Genomic DNA, 25,381 nt, shown 5'->3' on the forward strand with positions numbered 1-25,381 from the left:
CATGTCTACATGAAGCCCAGGTACTCGTCTGGTTTGACCCTTCGTGGTTGCCCGAGGGAGGGTCTGCAGGACACCGGAGGCCTTGCTTTCTCTTTACGTGCTCTCAGTGAGGCCCCCAGCGGCGCACATCTCTGCTGAGACCCCCAACGGCCCTTCCTGGCAGCTCTGAGGCAGCCCAAGGCCTGTGCAGCCCATCCCGCTCTGCAGGCCTGCCTCATGGCCGTGCGCTACTGCTCACGCCTGGGGCGGCCTTCCGGGACACATGCGGGGCTTGGGCCCAGGACCCCCTCACACGTCACCTTACCCACCTTGTCGACAGTTGCAGCTTGGCCTTCTGTTTTCTCTCAGAGCACGAATCACCTTCGCGTTCTTTATCTGAGTTACACGGTGTCTCCACGCCTGTGGATGTAAGGTTCTGGATCCTGGAGTACAGAGCGGGCGTTAGCGTGGGTTCGTGAGTGACGTTACCAGATTGTTTCATCCAACTAGTATCTATGGGCGGGTTGCGTGCCTAGTGCTCTGCTGGGCCCAGCAGTTGAGTAGCGAGCAAAAGGCCACGTTCTTATTTCCATGAGTGGCGAGATGCAAACTCGGAGTGATCTTGGAGAGCTCGAGGACCCGTCCTGCAGGTGGATGGAGCAGCCTGGCAGAGCCAAGGGCGAGTGGGGCCTGGGGGCGAGACAAGGGTGTGTTCTGCCGGATGTCACACCAGCGTGAGGGGGTGTTAGGTTGGCCGTCGTGGGTTTGCAGTGTGTGGGGCCCGCAGGTCCACAGGACAAGCACAGGGGGCCCCTGGTTGTACCTCTGAGGTGGGGGGGCAGGCAAGCAGGGAGGCAGGTGGACTGGGGGCAGCAGCGGGAATAGGTTCCGTGTGAAGCCCAGCAGGGGTAAGGTCGTGGAGGCTGAGAGGTGAGCGCAGGCCTGTGGCATCCTGGGGGCCCAGGTTTGTTTCTGTGTTTGGCTCGTGACAGAGGGCTGGATCCCACGTGGGCCAGAGGACATGACTAGGAGGTGGAGAGGGGAGCGGAGGGGAGAACTGAGCATGTAGGTCTATAGCTGGGTAGGGACGCAGCCTTCTGTGTTCTGGGTGTCCTCTGGGGTCTGGAGGTGGCAGCCAGAGGCAAGGGTCCGTGAGGGGTCGGGGGCCAGGCTGTACACCAAGGAGGAGTCAGTGAGGCCGGGTGGCCTAGCGGGGGGCCTTGATGTGCATGGGGTGGTTTCTGTCTCATCAGTGGAGGCACCTGGCCCGACCTGGAACTGACAGACCAGGGGAGCCCGGCATGGGTATACGTTTGCCAAGTGTGATGCAGGGAGTGTTGGTGGAGGAAGGCGTGGCTGTCAGTGTAAGAGTGGGGCATGGTGGGGGGATCAGGGCAGACGGATGTGGTTGAGGTCAGAGAATGGGTGAGAGGTCACTAAGTGAGCGGGCGTGAGCGATGGGGGGTGGGAGGCTGATGTGCAGCAGCAGACCGCTGTGGTGCGGCCCCAGCCCTGCCAGGCAGGGGAGGCCTGGAAATGGGGAGGGCGTGCACAGGGTTTCAAGCACATCCAGGCTGTCTGCGGTGGGAGGCATCAGAGGTGGGTCGCTCACAGTGTTGGGTGGGGTCGGGGGAGGCCCCGGGAGCAAGGGTTCCGTGAGAGGGTGGGGGGTCCTGTGGGGACTTCGTGGTGCCGGGCTGTGAGGGGCCCTCCCTCTGGGCTTTGCTGGTCAACCTCTGCGCCCGGGAAGCCTGGCGCCATGGGAGGTAACCTGGGCCCTGGCATCGGTCTTACGGACCTGGGGCATCTGCAGGCCAGAGTGGGACCTGGGGATGCAGGGCTGCGGGCAGCTTCTTGGAAGGGACTGATGCTCCGCTGGGGAAGGGAGGCCCAGCTTGGGGCTGGTGGTCATTTTGGTGGGCTGGGTGGGAGGGGCAGGCGGTTTGCCGTGAGGTGCACCCACACACCTTCCAGGGTGTCTGGTGTCTTAGGCCCTGTACTGTGTGTTGCTGTGGGGCACCAGGCCACCGCCTGCCTTCTGGAAGGTTTTGTGTCGAAGGGAAGTGGGAGACGGGGTCTTGGACAACACGAGCAATTTTCTCTGAGGAGGGGTTGGTGGGACTTGTTTCCTAGCACCTGGCGGCTTGGGCGGCGAGAGCTCGGGGTTTCTGGAGTGCTCCTCTCCCTCCGAGCGTGGCCCCTTATTTTCTGCGTCTGCTGCTGTCTTTCAGCGGGATCAACTACGACAAGCCGCTGCCTCCCATTCAGGTCGCGTCTCTCCGAGCAGAGCGAATTGCCAAAGAGAAGAAGGTGTGGGGGCCGGGCCGCCGGCGCGGGACTGGGCTGGTGGGCGCGCTGGGCTCCTGCCCACGGGTGCTCTCCTCTCCGTCCCCGTAGGCGCTGGCTGATCAGCAGAAGGCGCAGCAGCCGCCCGTGGCGCAGCCCCCGCCGCCTCCGCCGCAGCCGCAGCCCCCGCCGCCGCAGCAGCCGCCCCCGCCTCTGCCCCAGCCCCAGGCAGCCGGCAGCCAGCAGCCTGCAGGCCCGCCGGCCGTCCAGCAGCAGGCTCCGGCGCAGCCGCAGGCGCCCCCCGCACAACCCCCACCGAAGGTGCCCCCGGCGATCACCACCGTGGGCAGCGCTGCCGTGCTGGTGAGAAGGCGCTGCTCTCTGGCGCGGGTGCCCCTGAGGGCGCAAGGCCGGGTGGTCTGTGTAGACGCTAGCACTTGCTCCCCTCAGAGGCAGCAGCAGCCCCACCGTCCCTGGCGGGAGGGATCGTGCAGAGGGGCGCCCTCACTCCCACTCGGCTTGCTCCGGGCTCTGGCCGGCTGGGGAGGTGGGGGCGCCCGGGAAGTTTGCAGTTCGGTGGGGTTTGGGAGGTGCCACTGTGACGTCACCCGGCAGGGCTAGTACTGCTCGTGCCACACGCGACCTTATCTTCAAAGCTGGTGCACGCGTGCTCTTGCACACGCGAGTACCTGAATCCTTGCTGCCCGTTAGAGAAAGGGGTAAAACGAAGGCACAGAGAAGGCATAGAAAGGCAGACTGTCTCGTGACCTCACATGGCCTGTGCTGCTGCCAGCGGGCCCTGATCTGCCGCTTTGCTGCGTGTGCCCGTGTCCGTGTATCATGGACGTACGTTGGAGTCCCATGTGGGGAGAACGCCTGGGACTGCGTAGGGAAACCCGCGGCCTTGCTCTGCCAGTCGGGCGTGGGCACGGTCTGGGCTCATTTGTGGTTCTGTCTGCTGTGGCGGGCTTGCCATGGGGCATTCTGGCCCAGCTCTGGGGTCAGAAAGCCACGCACTCAGCTCCTGCTTCTGTGGCCCCAAGGGCACCATGGCAGGTGGCTGTGGAGGGACTCTGCCGGGCTGCGGCCTGAGTGACAGGAGTTGGTGGGCAGAGTGGGCCTCAGCAAGGTGGTAGGGGTGCGTGCAGGAGAGCCCGTGCAGGGCATGGGGGCAGGGAGCGGGGGGTCGGCCTGTGTGGCTGTGCGTCACCAGGCGGGAGTGTGGATATGGTTCTCAGGAAGTGGAAACATTTGGAGGTCTCGTGAAGGGGAGAGCCTGCGCTCCAATTCAAGTGGTTTTCTGTGTTCAGCAGGCGGGAGCCATGAAAACGTCTGTCACGGGGACGAGTATGCCAACGGGTAAGAAACCTGAGATGCCCCCGTCAGAAGTCGGTGCTTCCCCCTCACGGTGCTCCTGCCTCACAGGTCTCTCCCCCGCAGGCACGGTGAGCGGAAACGTCATCGTGAACACCATCGCGGGGGTCCCTGCCGCCACCTTCCAGTCCATTAACAAGCGCCTCGCTTCACCTGTGGCACCGGGAGCCTTGACTGTGAGTTGTCCCTGCTCCGGGGCACTTTTCATAGCATCTGTGACCTAGGACCCATGAGGGTTGTTTGTCTGGGTGTTGGGTTTTTGTTTTGTCTTTAATTTTTTTAAAGCAATCTTGACACCTAGCACGGGGCTTGGACTCACGACCAGGAGTCGTGTGCTCTCCCGACTGAGCCTGCCCGGTGCCCAGAAAGTTGTTTGCTTTGTAAAGAAATATCCCAGCGGTGCCAAGAGTCCTGACACAGCTTGAATTTCCCAAGATAATGTGAGCGTTCGGGAGTTCGGGAGATGGCTCTCGTGGTGTGCTTGCTGACGGAGTGCGTGTGGAGGGCGCTACCGACGGTGATTCCAGGAGGAGGAAGGCAGGGTGTGAGCTCGTGGGGTCTGCCTGTGCCACAGTACAGATTGCTTGTGGGGGACACGGGGATGTGGGGATGGGCGCTCTTGGGGGAACCGTATGGGGGGTGGCATGGCGTCTCACAAGGGTGAGTGTGCTGTCGCTTGCGGTGCCAGAGCTCACGGGGGTCGGGTGGAGCACATGCAGACCTGGGAGGCAGGGAGGCACCAGGCCTGGGCAGAGCCGTCAGACCCTCTGAGCGCAGAATCAGAGGGGACCTTGCACTCACCGAAAGACACGCTGCCTGTCCAGCCACCTCTGCGACTTTGGTGTTTGCCATAAATGACCAAAGTAAACAGCCGAGGTTAAGGAGGTGAAGTTCCCATGTGTTTTCCCAGTTTAGTTACATATTGGAACACAGCGCATGCCCTGCACAAGAAGCACTCTCCTGTCCCTGTTGGGCTCAGAGAAGTGTCTTTTCTACAAAGGTCTTCCTGTGGTAATTGAGACAGGGTGGCGCTGGCAGAAGGATGGGCATGGCTCCGTGGAGCGGGATGCAGGGTCCAGAAGTGAAGGCCAGGTCTGCAGCCAGCTGACCCTCAGTAAGAGTGCCGAAGGAGTGCCAGGAGGAGAAAGGTGGGCTTCCCAAGCGGTGCTGGTAGGACCGTGGCGCCGCATGCACGCTTGGGCTGTGGTCTGTAACTGCACCGGGTATGAAGAGTCCCTCTGGGTGCATCGTCGACCCGAGTGTGAGACCCGGAAATATTTAGGCGAAAGTCACAGAACACCTGTGCTTCCTTGGTTTAGGCAAAGATTTCCTAGGATCATGAATCATGAAAGAAAAATTAGTAAGTTGGTCTTTATCAAAATCAGTGACATCTACTGTTCGAGAAATAGAAATGGAAAACATGGAAAGTACTTGTAGGATACATATGATGAAGTCCTGGTCTGCCAAGTCAGTGGGGGCTCTCCGGTGATAAGAAAACACTGAAACCTGGACAAGATTCGAGCAGCTGTTTCACCAAAGAAGCAGCAGTGATAGCAACCAAATGTGAAAAGGCGTTCAGCATTATTAGTCATGGGGAATCCCATGCAAACCACCATGCTCAGTCGTTTGAGCATCCAACTCTCAGTTTTGGCTCAGGTTGTGATCTCAGGGTTGTGGAAAGGGGCTCTGTGCTGGGCGTGGTGCCTGCTTAGGATTCTCTCCCCCTGCCCCTGCCCCCACTTAAAAAAAAAAAAAAAAGAAAAGAAAAAACAGTGAAATGCCACCACATGTCTCTGGGAGCAGCTTTAGAAACAGAAACCTGGCGGTGGCAGATGCAACAAGGCTGCCCGGCTGGAGCCTGTGCTGCTGATGGCTCGTGGAATCTTAGAGTCATGTGCGAAGTTGGCCACTTCTGACAAACGTACATTTACTGGACAACTTAGCACTTCCACGCCTGGGTTTTCCCCCAAGGGAAGTAAAATCATAGATGTGCACAGGTAAACCCAGACATGAGTGTGTCTGGTGGCTTTATCTGTAATTACTGAGAGAGGAGACAATGCTGAGGGCCTTCCGCGAAGATGTGGGCACCGTCCAGGACTGCCCAGCAACATGGGACTGAGCTAGCTGCCTGGCCAGACAACAGGGTGTGTGACTCTCTTTTTTATTTAAAAGAGATTAATTAATTAATTAATTAATTTGGCAGAGAGAGCGTGAGATCACAAGCAAGTAGAGAGGCAGGCGGTAGGCGGGGGGCAGCAGGCTCCCCTCTGAGCCCCGATGTGGGGCTCGATCCTGGGACCCTGAGATCATGACCTGAGCCGAAGGCAGAGGCTTAACCCACTGAGCCACCCAGGCGCCCCAGGGAGTGCGACTCTTAAACACAGTTTGCTGTGGTGAGAGTTTCAGAAGACCTCGCATGCTGCGAGATTCCGTTTACTGGGGAGAAGGCAGTGGAGTCTGTTCTTTGTCTGGACTGTGGTGTCTACCTGGCAGTCTGCGTTCAGGAACGTTCATAGGTCCATGTACCTGAAGTGGGGGGTTGTACTGTATGTAAATTGTACTTCAGTAAATCCTGCTTTAAAAATTTGCCTATTCTCTAGGTGGCACAGCATATATGAAAAGGTTTTCTAGTTGTGTGACTTAGGATTATTTATTTTTCTTCATACTTGGCAGTAAGTCACTTTTGCTCCGGCCGCGTTAACAAGCACCAAGAGCTGTAAGGGGGCGTGTGGCGCCACAAGCGTTCTCTCTGAGCGACCCGCTCCTCACGTGAGAGTGCAACGCCCAGATCATGGCACTCTTCGTTTTGCAAAAGGCTGTTTGCTACGTATAATATTTTGGAAGATAAGGAACTTACCCATGTTGTGTTTTCTGAGGAACTCTCACAGACAGGGTACTCTTGCTGGAGATATGGGAAGAGTAACTATCAGACAGGCGACCGGCTTTCCAGTTCCGCTGGACTGGGAAGATGCTGCCGAAGACGGGGCGGGCTTCCTGGGCTTCCGACGGACAGGACGACATCACCCCCCGCCCCCCACAGCTCTGCGGCGCTGGGAAGGTGTGTGGGGTGTACAAGGCACAGCGAGTAGGTCTGTCTGGGGGGCACAGGCATGAACAGAGTAGCGGTGATTCCTGTACCCGCCAGGAGGCTCCGCACGGCTGTGTGCGCTCGGCGCCGGGAGATCCCAGAATGGCTGCTCGCAGAGTTTGGGTAGCCAGCGAGAGTATGGATTTTAAGCCCTTGCTAGTGCCTGAGCACAGATACGATGCTGTGTGTAACAGAGCAGATTTGAGCAGAGTGGAAACTGTTTTGGAAGTCCAGGAGCAGATTTCTGTTTCTGATGACAAGGGGAGGTGACTTACACTGTTCTCCCAGTGAAACAAAAATTATTGGATAAAAAAATTTTGAATCTTTTTTAAAGTTTTAAGAGAGCTGACCAAAGAATACGTAATGATTAGGGTAAAATCTCAGGGAAGAAACCCAGAGAGAAAAACGGTGCCCTGAGGCAGGGTCTGCCATGGACATTTTACCTGATCTGGCGGGAGGCTCCAGCACAAGCCCCGGGCTCTCCTCCTCTCCCCGGAGGAGACAGAGGTGCTGACCCCTCAAATGGGAGCTCTGTGGCTGAGCCCTTGGGGCGGGGTTGAAGCAGAAGGAAAACCCGCCTGCCCTCTATGCTGTCACTGAGTGGAGAGGCCGGACAGGGACCCCCTCCGCCTGCAAATCTGTAGCCACACTTTGGCCTGTCAGCTTGCAGCTCGAGCGGATGTGGCCTCAGTTGGACTGGGTTCTCGGGTGGGCGGCCAGGAGCCAGTGCAGGTGCCCTGGGGGAGCTCGCCTGGGACCTGGGCTCCTTAGACCCTCCACAAGTGACTTGGCAGCGTAGCGAGTGGTGCACGGTGGAAGATAACCCAACACAGGATGGAAGAGTGGCACCCGTGGAAACAGCGGGCAGCCGCCCCCACGTGGCATAGTGCAGTTCGTGGGTGTGGGTCATAAAGTACCTGTGCTTCTGTTTCTGTTTATTTTTCAAAAGGCTCCATGCCCAGTGTGGAGCCCAACATGGGGCTCAAACTCGCGGCCCCAAGACCAGGAGCTACACACCCCTCTGAGTGCCGGGTGCTATCCTTACTTTCTTTCTTTTTTTTTTTTTTTAAGATTGTATTTATTTATTTGCCAGAGAGAGAGACACAGCAAGAGAGGGAACACAGCAGGGGGAGTGGGAAAGGGAGAAGCAGGCTCCCCACCGAGCAGGGAGCCCAATGCAGGACTCGATCCCAGGACCCTGAGATCATGATCTGAGCTGGAGGCAGTTGCTTAATGCCTGAGACACCCAGGTGCCCTCCTGCGGTTTTCTTAATCTTTTTTGTTTTTGTTTTTGTTTTTGTTTTTGTTTAGCTGAACTTAACGTAAGGATGCAGTGTACAAAGCACGTAACCTACAGAGTAGGTGTTCACCGGCTGTGCTGTGAGGAGGGCCTCCGGCCAGCAGTCAGCTGTTAGCAGTAAGGCTCCGGTCAAAAACCTTGTACGTGGATTGCCAACTGTGTGGGGGCTTTGGTGCCCGTAATCCCCACACTCTAAAAGGGCAACCGTAGAGAACTTCTGGAAATGAAAACTATGGTCGTCAGAATTTGGAAGAGGTCCCTGGTGATGGGCTGTTCACACACCGCTGAGGAGAGACTTAGGGAACCGGAAGAGAAGTCAGGAGGCGTTTTCCCGAATGCAGTGCAGGATGACGGCAGGGGCGGCGTGCAAGAGTGCCGTGAGGTCATGGGAGGCCGACCGGGAGGGTGGGGAGTGCGGTTACCCAGAGTTCAAGATGGGGAGGAGGGCAAGCAAGGGTGATGCTGGAAGATGGGAATTTTCCAGGTCGGAGGAGTGACACTGAGCCGTGTATGCAGCCGTCCCCCCGGAGCCCGATTCAGCCAGGGGCACGGTGGGGTCGTCGTGGGTGGGGAAGCCAGGAGCCTCCAGAGTGACATCTGTGCTCCAAGAACCGCAAATCGCTGCTTACCCTGCGCAGCGTGTTCCGGAAATAGCTTGAAGAACGCGGGTTCAGTGACGCTTGTAAGCAGACACTGGCCGGGCTAGCAGCAGGTGGTCCAGACGAAAGGACACACTTGAGGCAGAAGGTCTGAGAAGTGAGCGCAGAGGTGGTGACAGCAGACAGGCGAGGTGCAGACTGACCCTCCCAGCAGCCGTGACCCCTTACGGGGCTGACAGCCAGGGTGCGCTGCGTGGGGTCCGCGGCTGTAAGCCAGCCAAGGGCCGAGGTGCTGAGATGCTCTGGACTCCCGTTCAGGAAAAGTGTGAGACTGTCAGTGAGATAGATGTTGGCAAGTACCAGGGTATAATTTTTTTAAGAAGTTCGTTTATTTAGTTATTTATTTGAGAGAGCGCAAACACAAGCCGGGTGGGGTGGGGGGTGGGGCAGAGGGAGGAGCAGGCTCCCGCTGCGCAGGAAGCCCGACGTGGGGCTCGATCCGCAGACCGCGGGGTCATGACCCGAGCTGAAGGCAGATGCTTAACAACTGAGCCCCCCAAGGCACCCCTCAGTACAATTTTAGATGAGCCACCAAGAGCATAAAAGGATTGTAACTTCCAGACTTTGGGGGGGAAAGTGAGAATAAACGCTGTGAGCAAAGGCAGGAGACGCAGCTGAGGGCACGCGGAGCCGGACGGCTTGAACAGAAAGCACCGTGTCCGACGCTGGAGTCGCTCACGCGGGAGGAGTGGGGCCGCGCAGAAGGGCTGGGGGCGAACCGCGCAGTCTGGAGGACGTCCCGGTCGCCCACACGGAGGGGCCAGCGGAGGCAGGTGGCACGTGCGCCGGCTGTCTCAGAGCTGGAGCCGGTGGGGTCTGTCCACGGTGGGTGTAGGACTGGGTGGCTGTAGCCGTGCGGGTCCGTGTGGGGGGTGGGGGACCGCAAGGTGGCTCTGTGCCGCCACGAGACCTGCGCAGGCAGGAGGGGGCGGTGGTGGACAGTGGGACCCTACACCGTGTGTTGAGGAGCAAGCACAGGTGTCCGGAGGGTAGTCAGAACCTCACAGTGTCCTGGGGGACCAGACTGTCTATCCAGTGCGGATAGAGGGACCGGGGTAGTGTCAGAATGGGAGTGGGAGTCTTGCCGCCTGAAACGGCTTTTTTCTGTGGTGACGGGCCCACTTTGAAACTCAAGGCCCAGGTGAAGCGTGTTCCTTCCAGCGTTCTGATTGCCAAACCACCGAGCTCTGGCAAGTGCTTCCTTTCCTCGGGTTCATAGACGGATGTCCTCTTGTCTTCTCCAGTGCACGGGGAAGCCTTGAAGTATAGCGCGGAGGTACCTGACGACTCCCCCGTTGCCTCTTACAGACCTCCGGAGGCTCTGCTCCAGCCCAGGTGGTCCACACCCAGCCTCGCGCCGTCGGCTCCCCGGCCACGGCCACGTCCGACCTTGTGTCTCTGGCACCAACCCAAGGTGTTCGAGCGGTTACCTCTGTGACAGCCTCAGCCGTGGTAACTACCAGCCTGACCCCAGTGCAGACTCCGACCCGGTCTTTGGTGACTCAGGTGTCCCAAGGTAAGGGCAGGTGGGGTTTCGTGGTGAGCACACGTGCATGCCTCTGTCGTGGGAGGAGAGGCGGGCAGTACGTGTGCGCAGCGTGACGGCGTCCCCTCTCCCAGCCACAGGGGTGCAGCTGCCCGGGAAGGCCATCACTCCCGCACACTTCCAGCTGCTCCGGCAGCAGCAGCCGCCGCCGCCCCCACCGCCGCCCTCTCAGGTGCAGGTCCCACAGATCCAGGGCCAGGCCCCATCACCAGCACAGATCAAGGCTGTCGGCAAGTTGACTCCGGTGAGTGTCTCCTAGGAAACCGCACACCCGCTGTGGGGGGCCCCGTGTGTCCCTTAGCTGGAAGCACAGGTCTGCTGCTGTCCTTGTGGGAGTGCGCTTGTGCTGCTCCTATAGACAGCTTTCTGCACGGAGCCACATCTGTGGCCACGTGGCCGGCCTGTTGACAGCATTTGGGAGCCCTGTCTTCCTGCTTGCTGTCTGGGGCTCTGTGCAGCCGCTCGGGCTCTGGAGAAGTAGAAAGCCGCTCGGGTCCGTGCCCGACCAGAGAAGATGCTGGCGGGAAGTGCTGCCCCGGGCTCCAGGATGAGGTGCCGGATGCTTGGTCTCCTCATGCGTGGTTCCTTTGCAGTGCTGAGCACTGGGTTTGCTATCCTGTGCACCGCTGTGCAGCTGTGTGTGTAAATGCGTTCAGTTTGAAAGGAAGTACTGTCTTCCTGCCAAAACGGAGACGTGTTCTTGCTTGGCACGGAAAGTGAGTGGAGAAGCATATGTGATAGAAACAAGACAGTGTTTTAGAACTGCAGCTAGCTGCTGGGCCGGCCACAGTAAGTACCTGACCTTAGACCTGCCCCTTCTTGGTTACGGAGGGGACAGGCGGGCATGCCGGAGGGCCATGGAGCACGCGCCAGCCCGAGCCACAGGGTCCCTGCTGCAGCCCCAGCACGCACGCCAGAGAGAGGAGATGCAGCTACGTAAACTGTTCAGCCCCTCAGTCACACCAGCCACGTTCAAGGGTGCAGCGGGTGTGCATGGCTGTGGCTAGCCTGTTGGACAGGCCAGTTCTAGAATATGCCTGGAAGTCTGGGGACAGCGCTAAGTTAGAAAGTTGCTGCCCGCCCCCCTGGCCTGGCCTTCTCCCCTTCCTGCCTCTCCTCAGAATATGATGACCGGCTGTGCCCCCGCGTTCCCTCCTTTGGCGGCCAGAGCCCCGCTTACCTGCTGGTTGGCCTGCGTCTGGATTCTCCACTCTTTCCTGTTCTGAGTCAATTCCAGAGTCACTGTCATTTTCAGATAGTTATGAACTACACACTAGAAGTTTTCTGAAAAGAAAATTGATTCCTTAACGTGTTTTTGGGCTGTTTTGACATGTTGATGCTGTCACTTCTTCTTCTTCTTTTTTTTTTTGAAGATTTTATTTATTTATTTGACAGACAGAGATCACAAGTAGGCAGAGAGGCAGGCAGAGAGCGAGGAGGAAGCAGGCTCCCCGCTGAGCAGAGAGCCCGATGTGGGTCTTGATCCCAGGACCCTGAGATTGTGACCTGAGCCGAAGGCAAAGGCTTTAACCCACTGAGCCACCCAGGCGCCTCGATACTGTCACGTTTTCTAAAGACTTGGGGTTTATTCATCAATTTAGTCATTTGGAAACAGTTGGAATGAAAAGTTGAGAGGTGATGAACGTAGTAAGTTTTACAAAATTCAAGAAGGACCATGGTTTTAAGACTTTCTAAAAATTTTACAGTACTACAGGTTTAAGTTGACATACTTGTAAGTGAGAAGAAACAGGAATTTTGCTATAAATTTACTCATGTGTCAATCACCGTTTCTGGTTATCATCAGCGGTACACGAGTTTCTAATAAAGGGACATGGAACAGCTGTCAGAACGCCCCTGGAGGGTGGTTTGTGTATTGTGTGCTAGCCGCTGTCTGCCTTGGTGTTTGATGGATAGAACAACAGTAACTTAAACCGAGATTTATAAAAAATGGAATGCAGTTAATATTGATGAAAAGCTACTTTATCTGGGTTTTAGGAACATCTGATCAAAATGCAGAAGCAGAAACTGCAGCTGCCCCAGCAGGCCCCCCCACCGCAGGCCCCGCCAGGGCCCCCACAGCCCGCTACACAAGTGCAAGTGCAGGCCCCGCCACCCACGCCGCAGCAGAGCCCCCAGCTGGCCACGGTCACGGCCCCGCGGCCCGGAGCCCTGCTCACGGGCACCACCGTGGCCAACCTCCAGGTGGCCCGGCTCGTAAGTTCCAGTTGATACGTTTGTTTTTCCAAAGCTATGTCTTTTAACATTTAATTGAATTGTTACTGCTTGTTGAGGACCATGTCAGGTGTCTGGCGGACCTACAAGTCAAGTAGAAGATGGGTGCCTTCCCCCAGGAGCTTAAGTTGTCCTCGGACAGGATAAAATACAAGTGGAGGCTCTCACGTCGTCCTGCTTCCCAGGCCTGGAGCTTTGCAGAGCTCATGGTGGGCTGGTCGGCGCAGGGAGGGCGAGGTTTCTGCTGGGGACGAGGCCCACGTGGTTGGAGCAGAGGTTGCGGGGAAGGAGACCCATGTGGGGAGGTGGACGAGGCCAGAACGCCAGGCTCTGGTGTCCCTGTGCTCTCTTGGCACAGGGAGACGCGGGAGGTTTCTGAAGAGGAGCAGAATGTCGCGGTGAAAACAGTGGCAGGGAAGCTCAGTTAAATTCAACAAGCATCCATCAAATGTCCTGTGGGAGGGACAGCGTCCCATGAGGCGAGCCGCTGCCCTTGACTCTATCCCTGTCCCGTGGTCAGTGCCCAGAGACCACTGCCGAGGCCAGGGTGGATGTTTGAACGTGAACTCCGGTGTGTAGGTGGCAGAAACTGAGGCCTGCGGCCGCAGTCAATAACTTGTCTGAGTCCGAGAGCTCATCACCTGCAGCTCACCTGGGCGCCTCGCCCTGACCTCACGTCTCTAAGAAGCAGGGTAGACATGGACTGAAACTGGGAAAGACAGTGTGGCCTCACCGTGTTCACAAGACATGCCAATTCAGAGAAGGGCGGCGAGCCCAGGTGCCAGCCAGAGCATGGGGAACCCGCACTGCTCAGGCGGGACTGGCCAAACAGGTTGGCTTCCACTCTGGGAGGGTCTCCCGTCCCTGAGCTACGCAGCGTGCATTTAACCGGCGGTCCTGGTTCTCTTCTTGCGGGAAGCAGTAGTGGAGGGAGGACAGTGGGGCGGACGCGCAGTCCTGCTGTTTGAATCGCGTTAGAGGAGACAGGTCCCTGTTAACTGGGGAGTTTATGTCCCCATGTTGGGGTAGTCCGTGACTTTGGGAAGGGAGAGAAACCGTACAAATACTACAGAGTATTCTAAGTTGTCCCATCTCACATACCTGCACAGTAGGTCACGTGGGTAAGACCAGCATCTGATGGGCTCGGTGCTGGCCTTCACATTCAGATATGGGGAGTTTGAGGGTTAGGGGTGCTTTTTACTTCTTTATGTTTTCTCAGGTAGTCTGAGTGCTTGTACAGGTAAGATGGGTCTGTTTTCTGAAGATCTAAGTTTGGGACACAAGTGCTTGGTGGCGGCAGGACACTGAGTAGCAGGAGTGTGTCTGCGGGAAGGGCTGGGGTGGTCATGGGCTGGTGTTTGTGGGCTGCGGTGGTCGTGGGCTGGGGTGGTGGTTGACCTTCAGGCGTAGCCGGAGGAGTGGGAGACGTGAGTCTGTAGGCGACCCAGCGGGACGGGGCTCCTCGGAGTTCTGAAGCCGGGAGGAGGAGCTGCAGAGCCCGGCTCCTGGGCTCCCTGTAGCAGGGTCTGAGCGTGAGAGCGGGCGAGCAGCTTTGGGCTCCCCACGCTGGTTGCTGATGGGTTAGGAAGCATAGCGCGGTCCTCTGTGAAGTGTGGCCCCTCAGCGGACGACCACTTCCCACCTTTGTGGATCTTTCCTCTTGATCCACTTGAGCTCTCGGGGGGAGTGCTTGCAAAGACACAGACACATGGCATCCCGAATATCTGTGGACTCTCCCGTTTTCACTGTTTAGACCCGGGTTCCCCCTTCGCAGCTGCAGGCGCAAGGGCAGATGCAGGCTCAGGCGCCCCAGCCCGCGCAGGTGGCACTGGCCAAGCCTCCCGTGGTGTCGGTGCCGGCGGCCGTGGTCTCCTCGCCCGGTGTGACGACCCTGCCCATGAACGTCGCCGGGATCAGCGTGGCCATCGGACAGCCGCAGAAAGCCGCAGGTACCTCGTGGGCAACCCCTCCGCCTCCACCCTTGTCCCGCCGAGAGCCGGAGCGGGGCGACAGGTCTCCTGCTGGCTTCTGTGCGGACGCCCATTTTGAGCGTGTCCAGGCACCGTCTGGCCAGAGTGCCTCTCAGAGGTGCCCCGGGACAAACTGCAGCCCTTGCCCTAACCAGTTACCATTCGGAACTCCCCACACCTTTATTTGAATGTCCTTGCGGGCCTACAGACATCTTCAGGATTGCCGTGGGCCGTCTGTCTTGTGTTGGCCTGGTTTCCGCGTGTGGCTTTTTCTACGGAAAGCAGTCAGTAGGAATAGCTCAGCAGTTCCGGGACACGGAGGGAACTTCAGGGAGGTCGTGAGACCCTCGTCCCCACAGAGCACTGTGACTGAAGTCTTGGTCGCTGTTCACAGGACAGACCGTCGTGGCGCAGCCTGTGCACGTACAGCAGCTGCTGAAGCTGAAGCAGCAGGCCGTGCAGCAGCAGAAAGCCATCCAGCCCCAGGCGGCCCCGGGCCCGGCCGCCGTCCAGCAGAAGGTACCGGCTCCCCGGGCGGGCTCCTGTCGTCCTGGCCGCGTGCCGGGCACAGAGCGCACGGACAGCAGGAAGGCCCGGCGAGGGCCTTTCCTGGCTTCCCGGCAGCCACACACACAGAAGACCTGTGCCCAGAGGTCTCGGGGTGGGAGCTGCAACAAGGCCCTGCAAGGAGAAGGTGGTGACGGGAACCGGTGGGGAACCGTGAAATCGGCCATGGAATCGCGTGGCTGGGTTGGGCCCAAGGGGCCCAGGGGTGCGGGTGTAGCTCTTGGTGCGTGACTGCCGGGGCTCCTGGTGTGCAGAGTGATAGGACCGTGTCCTTTCCCCGTGTGTGCTTGCCGGGCGGAGGGGCCCGGAGTGCTGTCAGCGTCCCCTGACTCAGACGTTTGGGAGTTGGCTCTGAGCGGAGGCAGGGCCCGGGCAGAGCCGTCGGTAGGCCAGTGTGTCGAGGCTGAGCCCCGGGCAGGCGCTGTACTGACCTCCAGGAGCAGAGCGTGCCCCCCGCACTCTGCTCCGTGAGCTTCTGGCAGCGTGTGGCCCGGGGTGCAGATGTGCGTGTTCCATGTTCACACCGGGCATTGTCCCTCCTGCTTTCGGAACTGGGGTCGGGTGCCCGGCCTGAGGTGCTCCCCGTGTGAGCTCACAGCTCTCTGGGCCGCTGGTGCCTGTGCTCAGAGCAGGGCTGCACGTCACTTTGAGGAAACAGGATCAGAGAAAGGAAGCGACTCACCTGGAGTCACGGAGCTGACCGGGTGTGGGGCTGTGCGTGTGTCCTGCCCCTCCGTGGGCAGCAGCCGAGCCCCGATCTGGTGGGGGCCGAGATCCTGCCCGTCCCTGACGCTGCTGCGGTTTGTGGGGACAGCAGGGAATCGAAAGTTGAGCGGTCCTCAGCAGCCCAGGGTGAGGTGACGAGCTAGGAGGGCCCGGCAGCCAGGAGGGGCCACACCGGCAAGGAAGGTCTTGAGGCCGGAGACAGCAGAGGCACTGGGACGTTGGTAGAGCAGTGTGGGCCGGGCCCCAGGAAGGAGCTGTCCCAGCAGCAGCCCACTGCGCTGGACGTGTGCCCTTCAGACAGCCTCCTCCTGCCTTCCGGGGAGAGCTGTGGCCTGGGGTCTTCTCTGATGGAGAGAGTCAGCACACCCGCCTCTGGGTGCTGCCTTCTTCCCTGCTGGTGGACAGTTCCGGGAGGGACAGCACTCAGTCCCCTCCCCAGTCCTCTCCAGCTGTCCTTGGGCTCGGCTGCAGGGCAGCTCTCACGTCGGAGCCTGCCACGGGCACTGGTCACAGGAGGACAGGGACACCGCCGGGTGGGCCTGGGTAATCCAGTGGGCTTAGCTTACCGCTGAGTGAGAGGTTGCTGCAGCCTTGGTCTGATGTTCACGGGATTTGAAAGAAAAGTTCTGAGACGTTAGAAAAATATGTGTGTGTAACCGTGGTTTTGTAAAACACACACCGTGTGTATGCTTAGTCTTCGGAGTAGGAGTCCCGTTCTTCTGGCAGAGAAAACTTAGAAGTTAATCATGCAGGGACGGTGCTTATAGGTTTGTTATCTATCCTTTGTGCTCAGTATTTTAGAGTATGTGCCCAAATCTTCAAGTCAGATTCAGGAAAGAGACGTTCACTCACGTGATGAGCAGACAGAGGACGTGAAGATGAACCCCGGCCTGATCTCGGCGGGGGGACTTCCAGGCGGGGGCTGCTGGGCATGCCGCCCAGGCAGCTGCAGGACTGGGCGGAGGGCAGGCGTGCTGGGAGTGTGGAGTGGTCATACTGTGGCTCTTGGGGCAGTGGGGGCCCAGGGGAGGCCCTGGCACTCCCAAGAAGAGGACACAGCCTGGCCTGGTTCTAACCTGGGCGGTCTTCTCTTCCTTCAGATCGCCGCACAGCAGATTGCTGCTCAGGGCCAACCACAGAAGGTCACCTATGCCACCCAGCCAGCCCTCAAAACGCAGTTCCTTACCACACCCATCTCCCAGGCCCAGAAACTGGCTGGGACCCAGCAGGTGCAGACCCAGATCCAGGTGAGCACGAGTCAGGCGTGAGGCGGCTCGCGGGACAGCAGGTGCCCTGGAAAGTGAGTGGTCAACGTACGGGCTCCGGAGAGCGAGGACAGAGGTGGCTGGCCCCCGACACTCCTCGCTGGCTTTTCCACCTCTGGGGTCATGGAGTATGGCTTGGGGGCCATGCTGGGGTCACACTCTGGGGGTTGTCCTTCACGTCTTGGGGGGTCCTCCCTGATTTAGTGAGTTGGCACTCCATTGCTCTGCTGCTGATGGCCGAGGGGGCTGCTCTGGGCCTCGCTCCTGGCCTGTGGAACTTACAGACGACCGGCCTTTCAGCAGTAGTGACTGTTTCTTGTGTGTGGGCACCGCACGTGGCTGCCTGGGGTGGGGGAGCTGTGCTGTGAGTGTGTGCGTGTCTGTCAGGCTTCTGCTGCGGTCCCAGCCCTGCAAGCCTCCGCTCAGCCTCGCCCTGCTCCTGCGTCTCCTGCCGAGCCCTGCAGTTCTGCCGTTCGTGAATCTTGACGGTCAGGGCTCCCTTCTGCCGAGTGCCGGCTACGTGTCGTCCTGGCGCTGTTCCCTTCCTCTGGGAGCCTTCAGGTCTCCGTCCCGCTCACTGGCTGCTCCCAGTTTGTGACTTATTTTCACCCTTAACTCTGTGGTGTCTTTGCAGGAACAAGAGTTCTTAGTTTCAACATGTTGCAGTGACCAGTTTTTCTGTTTCTGAATCGTGCTTTTGTGTCTTAAGGAATTCTTCCCAGAGGTCATGGTGTTCCTTTCCTATCATGTTCTAAAAACACTGTAATTTTTCTTTGACGCTGAGGTTTCTCATCTTCCTGGAACGGGCTTTTCCAGACAATGTAAGACTAGGAATTCAGCTCAGTTTTCCCATTAGAATATCCTGTTGTTTTCAGCACCGTTTTCCTTCTGACCCATAGTGCGACTCTGGCGTAGGTCGTGCGTGGTTGTGTGTGGGGCACTCTTCGGCCTTGCGGTCCCTGTGTGGCCGTCCCTGTGGCCACGTGGTGAGCCTTGGCCCCCGGGGCAGACCGTGCCCTCCTGTTGAGAACGTGCTGCTGTCCGTGGCCCTCCTCACCTCCCTGGCAGTTTCAAGTCTGCGTGCTAAGCTCACTCAGCACAGGCAGAGCTGTTCTGACTCCGACGGGATTGTGCTTGCGTACGTCGCTGCGGCAGTGCTTGTGCTAGTCTGCGGGACGCGGAGCCACGTTCACTTTTTAGACGACGTTAAGGGGGAAAGCGATGTCTTTGCCGTTTTGACCGTAGACTCACCCACACGATGCATCGTTTGCCATCTGGCCCTTTCAGTGCCCTTTGGGTGTTCTGAATTTTTCCCAGGACAGTCTTACCGCTTGGATTGGATTTGTTCCTGAGTGACTGGTGTTTTCGGATGCTTCTGTAATCGTGTGTTACTGGGCGACTGTTTTCTGTCTGGGCCTTTCTCTTGGTGCCTTGACTTTTGAACCTCGCTGCTTTGATCGGTCCCTGTTCTTGGACAGTCATCTGTGGCCTCTGGCACTTCCTTTGTCCCTGGGCAGGTGGCCCACGCCAAGTGGCGGTGGCATCTTCCTCTTCCCTTGCCCAGTTTTTCTGCTTTACCATGCTGGCTAGGGCCGCAGCCCCCCTGGCTGGTGGTATGTAGGGAAGTCAGCTGTATCCCTGTTCATGTGATTGTTTCGCAAGGTCTGAGTTTTGAAATCACCTTTCAGTAGAGTCAGAATTTTCACCTAGTTTGCTGAACGTTTTCGTTCTTTTTTATGGTGGTTTTTGTCTCCCCCAGTCTCAAGGCCTCAGTCCGTCTCCAGGCCTATGACCCCAGGTTCACAGCTGCGGCCGACGGCTAGCCCTGTTGCAGACTCTCAGTCCTGCCTGCCTTTGGACAGGTCCCTGAAGCTGCGTGACCTCTTGGGTGCCTTGTCCCACCCCTGTGTGCACCTGAACTTCTCCAGCTCGGGGGCAGCAGCCCCCCCATCCCCGTGCCAGGACCACAGTGGCTGGACCCCATCCCTCAGCAATTCTGTAACAGAGTGGGAGGTGTGAGACTTGCTTTACGATGGTGCCGGGTGCCCTTGTCAGGTCGTCTAGTTACTACTCGGTTACTTCCGTGTCCTTCCATGTCCATCACTGGCAGGCATACGTTGACATCTCCCACTCTGCTTTTGCATTTATCTGTTTCTCTATTTTTTTTTCCCATTTTTGCTTTTTTAATTAGATTCCCACCTATTAGCTACGTTTACATTAAGGAGTTTGGGTCTTCGCTGCTGTCTCAGGAACTGTGTTTATATTTGTAGTAGTTATTTTCTCAGGAACCAGTTCTCCTTGAAGCCTATCTTAGGATTGCTTTGAGGTCTGGGTTGAAGGCTGACTCCTGCTGGGCGCCCGTGGGCACTGCCAGGGCCATGTCGGCTGTGGCTTGAGGGTTGGTATGTCTCAGGCAGCGTCATTTCGGTTCTGAACCTGTGTCCCCTCCCACAGCAGCTCAGGGCCTCAGGCAGCTGACTTCCTCCAAGACCCCTCTGGGTGACGGGCACAGCTGCAGGGCTGGTGAGCGGTCCTGCCCGAGTTTGGACTTGGCCTCTGGTCTGCCGTGCCTCGGCTCCTTGCTCTGGGTTCCCGCCTCCGCTTGGCTCTGAAACTGGGAGTCCCTCTGTGGGTGGCCGTGCCAGCCCACCCTGTGCAGGGACGTCCTGCTCCTGCTCCCCAAGTCTTGCTTTCCCACCAGGGCCGAGAGCTTCCAGGCATGGGCTCTCTTTGTCTTAGCAGATCCTGTTTACAACTTTTATTCGAGTTACAGTGAACTAGAAAGTGCTTTCCGGTGATTTCAGGTTTTACAAGGGGAGCCAGCACTGCCTCGGAGTCTGCCACAAGTATGTCATGTCATTCACATTTCCTGCAGAACTGTCTCGGGCAGCCTTACTTTCACCCTGTCCTACCAGTTAGAGACCCGGTGGGGGTATCCTGGCCCCCAGCAGCTGGCTGCTCTGGACCTGTTGTGCTTCTCCGGACTGACACCCCGACAGGGTAGACATAGGGCCTGAACCGTCTTGCCGTGTTGAGGCAGCCATGTATGTGTGGGATGGCGTGCGACAGGCGGCGTAGGGCAAAGAGGTTTGTCGGGAGCAAGGATCGCATCGTGCTGGAGGGAAACACCACGAGGTGATACGGTAGCTGCCCTGAGATGTTGGCACGCGTTTGGAACGGGGCTGAACCCCGCTTGGTCCAGATCATTTCTCGGTGAGGGTGCCTTCCTGGAACGGTGCCCAGACTTGAAGAGGGGACTTTCGTGAGTCAGTCTGAGTCACTCTGTCCTCAGTGTAGTTCTCTTACATAAACCCGGAGAGGTTGCTGGTGAAAGAGAAGCCGTGACTGAAGGATGAGAGCAGGCGAGCTGCTGGTGCCCGCTCTGCAGACGAGGGAGGCGGGTGCTCCTCCGCGGGAGCGGGTGCTGAGGCCCTCCGGCCAGCAAATGGAGAATTGCTCTGCGGTGGCATCTGGCCCCTGGTCTGTTCCTGCTTTTGTATTAAGAACTGAGAAGGAAGGAGAGGGGACAGTCTTCTTGTGCACGCGTTCATGTAAATTCTACATTTGGCTTGTTTTGTTTTGTTTTCTCAAAGGTTGCCAAACTCCCTCAAGTGGTCCAGCAGCAGACACCCGTGGCCGGCATCCAGCAGGTGGCCTCTGCTTCCCAGCAGGTAGGACGTGCAGACGCACAGCCCTCCCGGGAGTCCCACACGGGCTTTTCGGTAACCTTCACGTTTCCCCTCAGGGGGGTTTTTGGTTTTCGCCCTGAGAAAGTAGAAGACTAACTATCAGAGAATCACTTTTGAGGTTCATAATTCAGAAAAGATTAATTTGGGGACAACACTTAGTCTGAGCAGCCAGTTCAAACTCAGTGCCAGGTGTCCGAAAGGAGCCCGTCCGTCTGTGGGACCTGAAATTGGCTGGCGATTTCAGATGCGTCCTCCGAGCCGAAGCCCCCATGCCTTAGTTTTAGGGAAACACAAAACAGTCTGCTCGCGGTGACTTTGGTCCTGGATGTGTTACTACTACTGGGGACAGCAGTGACCGTTGTCACCAAACTGTCAGGCTCCTGCCTTTTATGTACTGCTGCAAAATGTGGCTGTGTAAAGCAGCACCTTAACAGAATACCGTTTTGTTCAAAGTCCCATGGCACGTAGATTCCAAGGCACCAAACGCACTAGAAGCCAAATGGCGCCTCCAGGCCCCCGCTGTCCGCCTTTGCCCAAAAGCAGCAGTGATTTCATTCAGTGGCTCTTCCTGCTTCTGTGTGGTCGGAAACCAGAGGTTGTACCGTGATACGTCACGTGGTTCTCACATCTCACAGAAGCTTCTGAACCGCCCCCCCCACCCCCAAGAACGTTTAGTCGGCCGTGTTACTAGGCCGTGTGTGATTTCTGACCGTTCGGCTCAGGCCTCCCCGCAGACTGTGACCCTGACTCAGGCGACGGCGGCCGGGCAGCAGGTGCAGATGATCCCCACGGTGACGGCGACCGCGCAGGTGGTGCAGCAGAAGCTCATGCAGCAGCAGGTGGTGCCCACGGCGGCGGGCCAGCTGCAGAACCCCGGCGTCGCTGCCCCCGCCCAGGTGCCGGCCAGCTCTGACAGCCCTGGCCAGCAGCCCAAGCTGCAGATGCGAGTCCCTGCAGTCCGGCTGAAGACGCCCGCCAAGCCCCCGTGCCCCTAGTCGCAGCGGCGGGCTGACCTCGGGGCGGGCCACTGGGCACTCCACTGCCGAGTCAGGAGCAGGCACATTATTTATTGCTGAACCATGGAACCATGTCGTTGGAGGCGTTTGGCCCCGGGGAGGTTATAACGGAAACAAAGTAGTGTCATCGTTTTACTGTCCTGCGTCCCACTCTGCGGGGGGCGGTGAGCCGTGGTCCGTGCCCCTGTGCCCATGTCCGGTGACCTACGGCGGAGGTGCTGCTGGCGGCTTCAGCTTCCCGTCTCTGCAGAGTGGTAGTGCCGGCTCTCGTGTGTGTGCGGTGTTCTGCGTGGGGCCACGCGGAGGGGCAATGAGTCATAGAGGAGAGCTCTTGAACCTGAAACCTGGTCTTGGACAGCGTCTGCCTCTGCTTAGCTCCATACTCCTACCTGAACGCGCGTTCTGGTCCTCGGAGAGGAGAGAGGTCGGCTGAGGAGATCATCTCCGGTCCGAGGCGGCCAGTGTGGTTTTCTCTTTCCCTCCTCCGAGGTGTTTCCAGGTTCATGACCTGCTTCCGGCCATGTGAAGGCTCACTGTCCCCGACTGAATTTTCATTCCAAAGAGCAGCCAGTGGGGCTCACGCTGGGCCTGCCCGTGGTGCCGTGGGTGTCCTTTCGGCACATCCAGGACACTCCCGGCTGGCGGATGAAGCGCGTGTGTGAACGGAACACCCGGGAGCGGCTCTGGCAAACTCCATGAGGCTTCCGTCTCGGGCTGTGGGGCCTGGACTGCTGTGTGAGGGTCGGACCCCTACCCCATCGCTCTCCCGCCCAGCCCAGGCGGGATCTGCTGACAATGGAGCAGCCTCCACGGACAGGGTACAGGGTCCCTGACAGACGTGGGCGGCGTGAGTGCTTCCTTGCGGGCTGATGAGCCAAACTTCTGTTTCTCGTGAGGCCGGCGTCGCACCCGGGAGCGGATGCACTCCCTCGTGGGTCTGTGTAAAGCAGAGGACCTTCTATGCAGTATTTGGGGATGCACTTGAGGGACAAAGAGGAGGCCCCGTGTTTGCTTTTGTTTTATTTTTTCACTGCAGTGAGCTAGTATAAGTGTTTGCAGTGGGCGTGTTTGGCCGATGACGTCTGCTTACATGGACGCGCTCTCCCAGGCCCACGCGCGCATCGGGCTCCCCGCTCTGTGCGCGGGCTCTGTGGCGCTCTTCTGCTGTGGGTCCGGAAAATCAGGTCCTGTTGGGTGTGTGTGGGCATTCTGAGAGTCTCACTGTTCGTTTTCTGTGTCCTCCCCTGTGTACCACTCTGAGGCACGAAGGAACACGGACCATAGTTTTGGTTTCCCGTCGATTGACGTGGATGGTAACATGGCAGTATTTACTGAGGCGACGGGGCAGCTCATTACTGAGCTCTGGTGAGAAGTTTGGAGAAAGGTAAAAATCAAGTGTTGAAAAAAATGGAAGGGACTTAACATGATAGTTCGCTGCACTGTGTGGGGGCAGTGCTATGACGTGTCTTCTCACCACCACCCTCTGGCGTGGCCCGTGCTGCCAGGAGAGGACAGCATGCCGGGGACTTCTGCTCTCCTACCCCGATGTGCAGAGGTGCGGTGTGATTTGTGTGCCCGGTGCGCCTGGCCCCCCACTTCTGGGGGCGCTGGCAGTTGGCCTGGCAGAGGAAGAGGATCTGTTTACACCCGCTTTGGTGCACCCTGCCCGGGCCGCGCTGGGACAGAAGCGAGTCGGCGTGCCAGCATTTGTGGCCTGGGGCCCCTGCCTGCCTCAGTGCATGAATGAGCGGTCCTCGTGTGCGAGGCCGCATCCTTCCCTGGCTGCTTACGTGGGACCCAGGGCGGACTGTTGGCTTTTGTCCGACTTAGATGCACCGGTGGCCCCCGGCTTCACCAGCTGCTCCAGGAAACCTCCTCCTCCCCGGCTGTGGTTCTCTTCGTCTTCTGCTGTCAGGGGTCCACTGTCCTTTCTGAGCTCCACGCAAGTGTGGGGTGGTTCTGTCCGCAGACTCCCGCATGGCCCAAGAACCGGCACCCCGGCCAGGATAGCATGCGGGACCGGCGGTCAGGCCCACCGCCGGAGCGTTGTCCGACTCCCTCCTTCGGCGCAGTGGGGGCAGCTGCCAGCTCTGACCGAGGTTGGGCTGTTTTCCAGGGGGCTGGGCTGGGGCTTTTCCCACGTGATGCCCCGGAGGCGGGGCTCGCCTGCAGGCGGTCTTCACTTTCTGTCCCCTGTGTCACCACACGGCTCTCACGTTTCAAATATAAAGGAAGAAGACTGAAATTGTAAATACTTTGTAAACATACCCCTTTGTACTTGAATAGTAGGGTTTTAAAAAGGGCACTGATATCCCAGCAAACAAAAGGTATAATAAAATGACCTTTTTCTATGCTTTTTCATTTTCTCTTTCATAGAAAACTAGTATTCAAGTTAAAATAAGATGCTAGTTTTGTTTGATTTGTGTGAAGAAAACACAGTGGGAAGGCACGCCGGGTTGGAGGCCGGGGATTGATTCTCCTGACTGACCCCCGCCGTGGGAGGAGTGGAGCGTGTGGGGTGGTTCTCAGGGAAAGCTACACGCGCCCTGCGGAGACGGAGGATTACCTGGTATGTGTGGACACCGCTGTCCTCATGTGACCTGGTGCTCCCCGTCGGGTGGAGGGTCAGGTGGGGCCTCACACGCACTCTACCCAGCACTCCTCTGAGCAGGCGGCCTGCTTTATCAACTCTTGCTTTTGATTACTTTTCCTTTTGTTAAAAAAAAAGTTTCTGGGGGCACCTCGGTGGCTCAGATGGTTGGGTGTCTGCCTTCAGCTCAGGTCATGTTCTCTGGGTCCTGAGACCGCGCCCCACACTGGGCTCCCTGCTCCGTGGGGAGCATGCTTCTCCCTTTTCCTCCTTCTCAAATAAATAAAACCTTTAAAAAAAAAAAGTTTCTGGGGGCACCTGGGTGGCTCAGTCAGTTGAACATCTGACTCTTGGTTTGGGCTCGGGTCGTGATCTCTGCGTTCTGGGATCCAGCCCCACGTCGTGCTCTGTGCGCAGCGCGGTCTACTGGAGCTTGTCTCTCCCTCTCCCTCTGCTCCTCCCCTGCCCACTCCCTCGCTTGCTCTTAAATAAAATCTTAAAAAAAAAAAGGTTGCTAGTAACAAAACATATCTACTTTTTAATTAAAAATGCACAACCTCAGGGACGCCTGGGTGGCTCAGTTGGTTAAGCGGCTGCCTTCGGCTCAGGTCGTGATCCCAGCGTCCTGGGATCTAGTCCCACATCGGGCTCCTTGCTCAGCAGGGAGTCTGCTTCTCCCTCTGCCTCTGCCTGCCACTCTCTCTGCCTGTGCTCACTCTTGCTCTCTGACAAATAAAATCTTTAAAAAAAAAAAAATGCACAACTTCATACACTGCTAAGAAGCACCCCGGGAAATCTGTGGTTATTTTTGTCTTCCACTGCAGGGATGGGGGCCCAGGAGCCATGTGGGCCTGTGGCCCCAGGCTCCCATTTCTCATCCCCCTACCTCAAGCCAAGCGTACGGGCTCCTCTGTGTGTCACTTGCATCCACAGACCTGGGTGGGGGAAGTCAGGGGCAGCTCACTTAGGACCCTTTGTTTGCCAAGTCCCTGCCAGGTGCTTGGTGTGGAGAGGATGGGGTGGTTGGGACCCTGTGCTCCGTGGATGTGTTGCTCTGCACGCTGGGGCCAGTGATTTTACTCCTCGGGGCCCTG

The 25,381-nt window shown here is 58.1% G+C and overlaps 1 protein-coding gene across 1 annotated transcript in view; it reads left to right on the forward strand.

Annotated features, from left to right (window-relative positions):
* The window catches only part of EP400 (E1A binding protein p400), an 82,359-nt gene extending 60,623 nt beyond the window's left edge, over window positions 1-21,736 (forward strand). The window contains 12 exon segments of the mRNA XM_032846896.1: window positions 2,211-2,289; window positions 2,377-2,628; window positions 3,579-3,624; window positions 3,706-3,815; window positions 9,995-10,202; window positions 10,307-10,476; window positions 12,228-12,446; window positions 14,218-14,413; window positions 14,829-14,953; window positions 16,828-16,974; window positions 20,586-20,663; window positions 21,404-21,736. Of these exon segments, the coding sequence (XP_032702787.1) occupies window positions 2,211-2,289; window positions 2,377-2,628; window positions 3,579-3,624; window positions 3,706-3,815; window positions 9,995-10,202; window positions 10,307-10,476; window positions 12,228-12,446; window positions 14,218-14,413; window positions 14,829-14,953; window positions 16,828-16,974; window positions 20,586-20,663; window positions 21,404-21,676 (1,903 nt within the window). The 3' untranslated portion in view covers window positions 21,677-21,736.
* The last annotated feature ends 3,645 nt before the right edge of the window (window positions 21,737-25,381 follow it).

This window comes from Lontra canadensis, unplaced genomic scaffold, assembly GCF_010015895.1.
Source record: "Lontra canadensis isolate GAN:19392208 unplaced genomic scaffold, GSC_riverotter_1.0 scaffold182, whole genome shotgun sequence".
NCBI classification, from domain to species: domain Eukaryota; kingdom Metazoa; phylum Chordata; class Mammalia; order Carnivora; family Mustelidae; genus Lontra; species Lontra canadensis.